Source organism: Sebastes fasciatus, chromosome 22, assembly GCF_043250625.1.
Source record: "Sebastes fasciatus isolate fSebFas1 chromosome 22, fSebFas1.pri, whole genome shotgun sequence".
NCBI lineage: Eukaryota > Metazoa > Chordata > Actinopteri > Perciformes > Sebastidae > Sebastes > Sebastes fasciatus.
In genome coordinates this window covers 6,424,420-6,435,323 of record NC_133816.1, presented here as the reverse complement: position 1 = coordinate 6,435,323, position 10,904 = coordinate 6,424,420, and the positions used below count along the sequence as shown (strand labels likewise).

The 10,904-nt window shown below is 40.4% G+C and overlaps 1 protein-coding gene across 9 annotated transcripts in view; it reads right to left on the bottom strand.

Moving 5' to 3' along the window:
- Positions 1 to 10,904, bottom strand: part of kcnip4a (potassium voltage-gated channel interacting protein 4a) — a 148,208-nt gene that overhangs the window by 3,266 nt on the left and 134,038 nt on the right. For 8 of the 9 annotated variants that reach the window (XM_074624424.1, XM_074624427.1, XM_074624432.1 and 5 more), the window contains 6 exons: positions 10,227 to 10,351; positions 3,585 to 3,654; positions 2,961 to 3,031; positions 2,194 to 2,301; positions 170 to 274; positions 19 to 81 (listed from right to left, as the gene is read on the bottom strand). In XM_074624424.1, coding sequence (XP_074480525.1) covers positions 19 to 81; positions 170 to 274; positions 2,194 to 2,301; positions 2,961 to 3,031; positions 3,585 to 3,654; positions 10,227 to 10,351 — 542 coding nt within the window. The remainder of the gene's footprint in view (positions 1 to 18; positions 82 to 169; positions 275 to 2,193; positions 2,302 to 2,960; positions 3,032 to 3,584; positions 3,655 to 10,226; positions 10,352 to 10,904) is intronic. The other variant, XM_074624426.1, reaches the window with a different exon arrangement.

Sequence of the window (10,904 nt, the reverse complement as noted above, 5' to 3'; positions counted from 1 at the left end):
ACGGGATATCCGGCTTACATTTTGGCAGCAGTCGATGAACTCGTCGATGGTTACCACTCCGTCTTTATTCTTATCCATCTTCTGTTGGAGACGGAGAGAGAGGGAGATTACATTTTTTTACTGCGACTGACATTAACAGTGCGGTGAGCGCTGCCAACGACACACTTGCCTGAAAGAATACTTCTACGTGCTGACGAGGCGTCTCCTCCTTGAGGACAGGGTATGTGCATTTTCCCATCATGTCGTAGATGGCCTTCATTATGTCTAGCATTTCCTGCGACGCACAGAAAAGGGTCAGTTCACCCAAATTACAAAAAAAATCCATTCATATAGATTGCTGGTGCTACTCCTATACAATTAAGGTGAATGGGATTTCATTAGTGGTGCTCAAAGATTTGAAAAATGACATTTGGAAAATGAAGAGAAGCGATATCCCTGTTACTCTGGCTAATCCACAGACCTCACTGTCAACGGCTTTTACTGAAACTACTTTCTGCTGAAATAAATAGTCTCCATGAAAACTGTTGATAGTGAAGTTTGTGGATTATCCAGAGTGACAGGGACGCTGTCGCACTGCCACTGTTGAGTTTTTAGGCACACTTGCAGCGTGACTCTCGGGATGGTAATGGATGTTTTCCAGTCCACAACTGTGGTCCAAACTGAAATATCTCTATATACAGTAACTATTTGATGGATTGCCATGACATTTTGTACATTCAGGATAAATCCTAATGAGCTTGATTATTTCCTAACATTTCCTCTATAGCACATTTGTGGTTTTGAGTAATATGTCTCCACAGCTATTGGATGGATTTTAATTAAATTTAGTACAGACATCCATGTCGACCTCAGGATGAATTGTAATATCCCCATCATCAGCTCAAAATGTTCACTTGTCCAATCAAATCCAAATTAATTTATAAAGCACATTTAAAAAACAACAAAAGTTGACCAAAGTGCTGCACAATTAAACATAAGACAACACAATAAAACACTAAGAGCAATTTAAAACAAACAGGACATTAAAACAATAAATGCGTTAAAACAAATAGGAAAGGAAAAAAGGATTAAAAAAAGGCAACTCTCATGCCGAGCCGAAAGCCAAGGAATAAAAGTGTGTTTTGAGGTCTGATTTAAAAACAGGCAGAGTGGGGGGGGGGCAGCCGAACATGTGGAGGCAGAGCGCTCCAGAGCTTTGGAGCTGCAACTGAAAAGGCTCAGTCACCCCTGAGCTATAACCTAGACCTAGGGATGGTCAGAAGCAACTGGTCAGTGGATCTGAGTGTCCTTGATAAAAAATTTTTTTTTTTTTTTTATAACAAAATATCTGCAAAACTAATGACATTGCCACCAGCCTATACTTTGTGTTTAGTGATAATAATCTAATGTTGGCATGCTAACAAGCTGAACTAAGAAACTAAGATGATGAACATAAATATTACACCTGTTAAACATCGACATGCAAGCATCGTCATAGAGTGCTGCTGGGATGAAGTATTTTTTTAGGCCAATCAGGAAGTTAGCATCACCCTGGGTTCCCTCGACAAAAAGCCAATGGGATTTTTACATTGGGTTTTGGATTAAAGCAGAAAATAAACTCTGAGGCAAACAAACGTTTATGATACAGATTTTTTAAGCAGAAATGCAATTGCCAGAAGTAAAAAGCTTACGGTACGTTATGCTATAAACAAACTACACCACGGTCGCATGACTTCACGTCGCCAACACTAAAGCTAAAGGCGGACCAGTGTTCGGTGTGAAAACATTTTGTAGTCTCATTTAGCTACTTGTTAACTGCCTTTTTTAAGACACAAAGGCTTCAAAATTCACAAGTTTAATGACGCATTCTATGTCGTAGAACAAAACGCTAAAATCTCTTCAGCTTGTGTTAACCACAGACCTTATTTCAGGTATCAAACTAAAAACCCATTAAAAAAAACCCATCGACTTCCAGACGAGGGAACCGGAAGTGCTAAAATGCCAACTAATTTCCGGGTTTTAGGACTCCTTTCTGCAGCACTCTATTGTGAGCATGTTAGCATCCTGACGCTAGTAAAAAAATGTTTTTTAGAATTTTGGGTGAACTGACCCTTTAACAAAAAAATCTTGCCTTGAAATCTATTTCACATAAAAGATGAATATTTGGGTTTGTCTCATGGCATTTCACTGTTGACACTGTTTAAAGGGACATACCTCTTTAGTGATATATCCATCTTTATTGATATCATACAGGTTGAAAGCCCAGTTGAGTTTTTCCTGGATTGTGCCTCGCAGAAGGATAGAAAGGCCCATAACAAAGTCCTGCAGTGAAAACAAGATTCACTGAGATTTGCATAAAATATACACATTTAAAACTAGCCTTTTGTGAACAACAAGTACTCAGAAACCTATGGGATAAACAAAAACATTAACAACAATATTCACCATGCATATTAAACGTAGGTAGTATTTCAGCGGACTTCACGCATCAACATTCTCTGCAAGGATATTATGTCAGGTATTAATTAGAAGCAAATGATGAAACAGCGAGAGTGCAGACGCCTTAAATCAGAAATACCTCATTATTCAAGTTATTAACTGTCTCATAATCTGCGTCGGCCCTCGGGGAATCCGCGTACTTTTGAACTGAATTGACTGCACATTAGCGCTGGTTTGGCATAATGACAGCGTTTCTGTCCTAATAAGCAAATATATGCCCTTCATGAATATTAATCACGTGTTGATAGCATATCAAGTAGACTTGCTTGGGCTAATTTTAAATTATTGGGGTTGCAGGTTACGTAATGTGACAGTGTAAAGCCTTGGGGGTTCGCAGTGTGGAAACTTTAAAAATGTTTAGTTTGGTGTAGTTTTGAAGGAGGTTTCAGTGATGGACAAGGCTTACTTCTTTTGAACACACACATACACACACATACAGTAGACTAGTGATTGATATGAAGGACAGTTATGACAGTACTTACCTCAAAACTCACAGAGCCATTGTGATCTGTGTCGAATGCATTAAACAGGAAATGCGCGTATGTTGAAGCATCTACGGAGAGAACGAAACATAAATCAAAAAACATCTGCCGTGGTTACAGGTTAATCAACACCTACTGTAAACATGAACATGGTTTGAAAGGAAAGTTTTGTAGCTTTTTCTGGACAACTTCAAACGACTCAGAATGTATTTTCTTTCATGATGAGAGAAAAGAACAATATGCTTAGAGCTAAGAGTTTTTATCATTGTTCATTCCTGTGTTCTGAGCCATTATGTGTACTGGGCTGCCTTTCTTCTCTCTGGAAACAGATATATCAAAGCCTCCTAATGTTTTTGCTCTTGTTCTTCAGGTAGAATCTTTGCATAATGATGAGAGCAAACAGTGAACAACTCCAGCCTGCATAAATACAAACTTCTTTCTCCTTCTCTCTTTCACATAAACACACACACACACACATTTTCTTGGATGGTTAAAGGTTTAACTTAGTACTCTGGACAATTTTTCTAAACTTGAGTGAAAGGCAATTTGTGTCCAAAACACAGAGGAGATAAGAAGCAGCAACAAAAAGCTGCAAATAAAGCAGTAACCTCACATGACACAAACCTCCTTGTGGGAAGAACTGTGCGTAGATGTCTTTAAAAGTGTCTTCGTTGACGACTCCACTGGGGCATTCCTGGAAGACAAGATGGAAAGAAAGACAGGCCATTCAGCAACTATATTAAAGACTCCCTTCTATATTAAAGTCCTTACCTTAAATCTGAGTTAAGGCTTGCCAATCATGGTCCAATTTAACACATGTGTGACTGAAACACTCTTTTACCTTTTTTGAGGAAAAACCACATCAGACAAATTATTTGTATACACCTTAAAGTGGCAGTAGGCAGATTGTTTTTGGCATCATTGAGCAAAAATTCCACAATAACCTTTCAGCATATTGTAATTCAAGTGTTCTGATAGAAAACTAGACCTCTGCACCTCCTCATGGCTCTGTTTTCAGGCTTCAGAAAATCTAGCCAGTGATGAAAGACTTTGGCCAATCACAAGTCAGAGAGGCAGCTGTCAATCACTCGCAAACTCCGATCAAACGGTCAAACTATGCAGCGCCGATCAATATAAAAATATGAATCAATATTCTGTATACTGTAATGCCTATTTCTCACCTCAAATGTTTGGAGGAGGTGCAGAAGTCTAGTTTTCTCTCAGAGCACTTGATATTCTAATATGCTGAAAGGTTATTATGGAATGTTTGCCCAGTGATGCCAACAACATTCTGCCTACTGCAGGTTTAAGAGGCTATATTAAAGTGTGGCCAAACATTACCTCATTAAAATTGTCTTTAAAAAAAATAAATTAGTAGACAGTATTCAATATTTAAAGAGCAGCTTAACAGCGGCTGAAAATCTTGTTTGTTGTTACATTTCTTCAGTGATGTAGAAGTGTACTCCAGGGTGTGTCAAGCACACCGTGACATCACTGTTGGATGCAATGAACCTGATATTTTCAACCAGAGAGGACAGAGAAATACAGTCTTTCAGTTTGATGTTAAGTTACTCTTTAACCTCAAATTAATACATCATCAATGGATCGTTTTATTTGAGGAGGGATGCATTTAGAAGGGTGATATTTCATTCTACCACAGATACATGGTTGCATTTTTCTTACTAAACCTCGACAGTTTTGGTGTTATTCAAACTGCAAACCATCCAAGCCTCAATAGATATCAGTCATTCCTTGTCACCCACCTGTGGCTGTACGGTAGCATTCAGTAGAAAAGACTGAATACTCTGACATAACAGCTCCAAGAATGAGGCTTTTATCTCTTTTAAAAGAAAAGGGCCAACCAAAGACTGAGTGGCTGACCTTGCTCACGGCAGCGTGGTGATAAAGGCAGCTAGTTGTGCAGGTTCAATGTCTGCTTGGTGCGAGGCTGCACACTGCGGCAGGATATTGAATGTTTGGAACAGAGGAAATGCTCCACATATACAGTATAGACAATTTCCAAAGCGGGAGGCACATGTGTCTCTGGGTTTTCTATATTGTACTAGAAAGTAAATCACAGCCATAGTGGAGGTTGAAGGAAATCAAAGATAAGGAACAGACTGTATAGAAGATACAATAACTTGAACTCATCTCTGATGCAGTTTCAACAGAAACCAAAAAAATAGTGGAAATATACCTGTGCACTTCTGCATCTACATTTTGTATATCTTTATCTGAGAATTAAATATTTTGATTTAATATCTATTTCACTTTTGTTGAAGAAACGTTTTTGCTACAGCCAGTTATGTGTGCTCTATTTCACCAGAATGATGAGATGTGAGAGACAAACTATTCTCTCAGTGTGAGCAACCTAGTGAGAATCACAAGGTACACTGGGTTTCCTCCTTCCTGCGACCATGTTTGATCAGCCACGTTTGGAAACAGAACTGTGGGGGGGAAAATATAAAGATGAAACCGTGTTGTCTCGCTTCAAAAGGGACACTTGTGTTTCAAGCTAAGAGGATGCTGCAAGGTTGTCTGCATGAATCCCCCGACACTCTCCTTCTGTTGTCTCACAGACCCAGTTACATATCTTGTAGGGTGAGGTGAGGTCAAGAAATTGGGGGAAGTTAGAGAGACAGAATGAGCACAAGTCTGTCTTCATATTGTAGTTTGGCAGTCTGCGACCTGATTTAATGAAGTCTGTGGAGCGTGTAGTGGTGTTCACGTTAAACAAGCGTATAAATCCAAATGATGCAGCATGGGGAAAACTTCTCTCCATGAGTAGCATACTCATACACAGAGTAGCGTCGGAATTATATAGGCAATTGTGGTACGGATTGATGAAACTATTCAAGCTGAAAATTCTTGATTTAGCTTTGTGGGTAATAATAAAGTGCACAAAATGTGCAAGAGCAAACTAATTTTAAGGGAAAAGGTCAACATTTTGCTTTCTTGCCGAGAGTTAGATAGGAAGATTGATACCACTCTCAGGTCTGTACAGCAAATATGAAATGACAGCCAAGAGCTTTGCTTGGGAAAGGTGCTTCAATGCTTCCTTTCCTATCTCCTCTAGATAGGGTACACTGGACCATCCTTTACGAAAGGAAAGGAGATAATGCCTCCCACAATACCTTGCGGCAGCAACATTTAAAGACACCGTCAAAGAGTATAGTAGCACAAAACTCCAGTGCTTTTTTGACAACAGCTGCTGCCGCCGTTTTGGACTGAAAATGCGTATTACATTTATAATATCTTATAGTTCATCAGCAAACCATTTTGGTAGAATATGACAATAGAATAGAAATCATTTTGTTTTACTTTTGTACACCACTTTTTAGGCGTGACATATCGCTGGCGTCCGGTAGTCGCTTTCAGTCCAAAATGGAGGAAGCGTAGCTTTGTCTTTCACTTCTTGGCGATATACGCACTTTGCCGCCGTCGTATAATTACGGTACGTAGCCTTGTGTAAGTGTAGTCAGATTCACTTAGCACCGCAGTTGTCTTTTGCTACGTCTTCACATTTTGAGAGTGGTATTGATCTTCTCATCTAACTCTCAGCAAGAAAGCGAATGAGAGTATTTCCCAAAATTTCTCAGTTTACAGAAATGTTCAGCATTGGGGGGAAAACACTGTCCACTCTGAAAGCAAAGTTGCTCAACAGCATCTCTGTACATTTGAAACAGAGTAACAAGTATTTCTTTGTTGTCTTGTTGAGCATCTGTTAATTAGAGCATTGTTTATGTTCTACAACATTGCAGTGAATGGGTTGTCAACAGTCAACCTTTAGTTGAGGAAGTGCAAGGAAATGTCATGTAATTAAGTACTTATAGAGAGGAGGGGGAGATTTTTAAACATGTAATTTCACGGTCGCCTGTGTGTGTTTGTGTGTGTTTGTACACAGATGGGTAATTACAGCTGTCACCACTAATGACACACTGTTTAAGTGGGACACTAATATACATATGGCTGTGTTCCAAGTCAGCTTCTTCTTCTTCTTCTAACCTCGCTAACTCATCCTCACAAACCTGAAGGAAAATTAAAGGTCAGTCAAAACTTTGTGATTGTTGAGCCGTGTCTCACACTGACGGCAGAATCCATCTCATCGTATTTTATCGTCTCTTTTGAGCCTCGTGATGACATGAGGGAGGGAGGCAGCTTTTCGATTGAGAACGAAGCCGGTGTGTTATTGAGTTATCCTCACGTACAGCACGGCGCCCCTGCAATTCAATTTAAAGTTCAGTGAAATAGTTACACTCACTCGATGCCTGAGCTGCCTTAAGGTCCCATCAGGATAAACTTTGATGCCGCTAAGCTGAAAGTCAGGACCTCATTCACACACTGTTCTTTACATGAGTCATTAATAATGAACTTTTGGGAAAGCGGTTTTCTTTTAATGCATTTTTCTCTGCGTCAGTGAAGAACTGATAGATGAATAAATTACCCCATTAAAGAGATAATACATTGGGATATTTTACATTTATAATGTAAGGAATTTAGTTAAGCATCTTAGGAACCATGGGTATTAATGCTTTCTTTTGTACAAGCAGTGGTTCTTTCATTTGTAACCCACCCGCTACATTTCTGAACATGCAAGGTTATGGTCCAGGTGCATTTATAGCCGTTTATTTCTATATCTTATCTCCCATTTTTTAATGGAGTTTTTCATATCTGTATATTTGTTTACCTTTAAATCAAAACTTGGATGATGGGCAAAGAGCAACTGGAATAATATAACTCGTATGTTGTGTAGAATGATAACAAATGAGGGTGTCATTTTTTACTCGCCCTGGCATGTTGTTCCATTTCACACATTATTCATTGCCAATCTCATTAGACGGAGTGAGAGGTCAAAAATGTATTTGTATTCATTTGATATGCTTGTAAAATTAGCTCATCCGTGATGGTAAAATAACAAATACAATCTGTGAAATGCAAAACCGGCCAGGCATGAAATTCCTTTTCCGAGACTCGGGAAGCGATGCGGCAATAAGCGGCGCGGGGAATGAAATAAACCTGTGAACAGAGGCATCATCGCTGATGGAATAGAAAACTGTGAGATCTTAATCTAATGCCCCAGGCAGTGCCCCGGACTGTGAACTGTGAAAGCCCAGCAGATTTAGCCAGACGTGGGGACAATACTGTGTTATTTCCTGTAGTCTTAGGTCAAGGGATTTATGAAACGATGGCTTCTCTCATACCTTTAAGGTGACCTTTGCTAGAATTCCACCTTACGAGCAAGACCCAGAGCCTTAGGTCTTGTTTTGGTCTCTGCCAGACATATTGCTGGATCTAAGACAAAGCTTCACTTAGACCATTTACGCTTCAAGTGTATGACTCGTAAAGTTTGCTGTCAAGACAAATGACCTAATCCCGCCACCCACAGGCATTTGATTTGCTTCGAAACCCCGGACAACAAGGACAAAGGGACAAATTTCTCATCATGGGAACTATGCCAGCTTCTATTAGTCTGGCTGGCCTTAAAAGCTCTGCCAAAGTCACCGGGTTGGGGCGAGAGGGATGAGCTGTTTGACCCTGACAGTTAGAAAATGAGCTACACTTTGGACTTAGTGAGGTACAAAAGCTATTTAGTTTCTGTAATTTAGGTGCCATGACGCTTTCTCTTGGACTAATTTGGACCAACAACATCTGTCTAATTACACAGCACTGATGAGTATCTTTGAATAACAATGAAAAGGAGGTTTTAGAGTCTACAGAACAGCAGCTCTTTAATTAAGCGCAGAGAATAACAGCTTAGTGTGTTAGCATGCTAACATTTGGCAATTAGCACTAAACACGAAGTACTGCTGAGGATGATGAAAATGTCATCAGATTTTTAGATATTTGGTCATAAACTAATGTATTGGACAAACTGAAATGTTGATCTGATGATGGCGCTAGCTGAAAAATCAGGGGTATCCCCAAAGGTATTACAATTCATCGGGAAGGTACCATGAATGTGGCACCAAATTTCATTGCAATACATCCAATAGTTGGCGAGACATTTTACTCAAATGCCAACGTTGACCTGCTGGTGGTGCTAGATAGAAAGCCAGGGGTTGACCAAAGTCAACAGGGTTCATCCTGAATGTACGAATTTCATGGCAATCCATCCAATTGAAAGTCCCGCCCCTCGAACACAGACTGGCCAATCATAGCGTAGCATCGGCCAGTCCCAACCAAAGTCTGTGACGTCATCACACGTTAAGTCCATGGGCTGAGTGGGGCCAGTGGGAGTAACACTACTGAGCATAATCAGTGGGCTGCATTACCTGGACGTAAACCTGGAAGCTAGAAAACGTTTTTGGCATTTGTAAGAGGCGAGCAATTCACATTGGAATGAAATGGCGCCATCATGGGGTCCAATATCCAGTTCTTATAATACATCCATGGGACCTACCGACAAACCATCGACTGACATTGCCAACCATCCCGAGAGCCACTAGAGTGGCTAAAAATAAATTGGAAAATCTGTAATATGTAAAAAAAAAAAAAAAACTGGGAGGGTGTCTATAAACGTATGCAAGACTCTCTCCCTCGGCATTACAGGAAGTCAGGCACAGTGTGCGGCACAAATTAAAGGCCTCATTAGTACACTTCTTACCTCTTACTCTGTCTCAAGTGGAAGTGGACTAATGGGCAGGCTTTACAGGGACTTGGCTGGAGCGCAGTGCAGGCTCAACAGAAAACTAAAGCCCCATGGGAATTCCTGTATCACAGGACTCTCGCTCTCCACCTCTCTTTCATTGCCAGACAATTTGGGTTGAGTTAATTCTGGGTCATCTCATTACGCCTCACACCAGAGGTGAAAATAAAGTGAGGTGGTTTTATGTGAGCTGCTCTGGAGGACTTTGACCTGATTGCTCATCAGAAAATCTTCCACAGTGTGCTGGAGATATGACCTAATTATCCGTGGCACAGTGAACAATGTACAGAAAATTAAATTTACTGTGGTAAGCACAACTGGACATGCACGATGTAGATGATTCAGCAAAATAGCATTCATTAGGTGCTTGATTATTATTTTATTGCTTACACAAGTAGAGTGGACGTTGAATAATGATGAGAACTAGAAGGAAGAGCTGTCAAAACGTCAACACCCCTGTCAACTATAATTTATAAAAAAGAATAAATCAAACAAAAATCAAAGGAAAACCTGGGTTTTGATATCAAAGAGAGAGAGAGAGATGTCCAAGAGAGAGCAAAGCCCATTGAGCTGTACATTATGTATGGTGCTGAGGGTGTATGGTGGCCCACGTCACTCACGTTCTTGAAGCCGCGGTAAAGGATCTGCAGCTCCTTGCGGGAGAAACGTGTCTGGGCTTCGAGCTGTTCCAGGCCCTCGGGGCGATGGCGGACTGTAGATAGTTCAAGCTCATCTTCAACGCTGTCTGGAGAGGAGGAGGAAGAGGGTCAGATGTGAACAGATGTGAACAGATGTTGGTCAGTCAAATTAGCATTTTTGAGGCTTTTAGATATCCCATTACACTTCCAAATATCAGCAATAGCTAAGCAAATAAACCTAGATATTCATTTGCGTCTTCTCTATCCCAAATGTCATATTTCGCCATGAAAGGAGTCACAAATTCTATATAACTGTCTTGAAAACAAAGAAAATCCATTGAAGTGACTCCATTTGGAAGCCCCTTTTCTCCTTGTTATATCAGGTCCTTTTATTTGCAAATGTTACTTCACAAAACCGAACAAAAATCAAAATGCCCTTTTCTTCTCTACACCAAACACGGCAGCAGAGATAATTAGTGTTATTGAGGACCCCGGAACAAAGTCCTCGTGGCAGGGAGCCTCTTCATAAACCCTGTGAAACTTTTTAATGGGCCTGTAATGATGGCAGATGCTGTCTGGGCCCTGTCACCGACTGCACTGTCCTCGCAGCGCAGCGTTTGACTTGTCTTGTTGGCGCAGGGCCTCTCATAGACCTGAAGT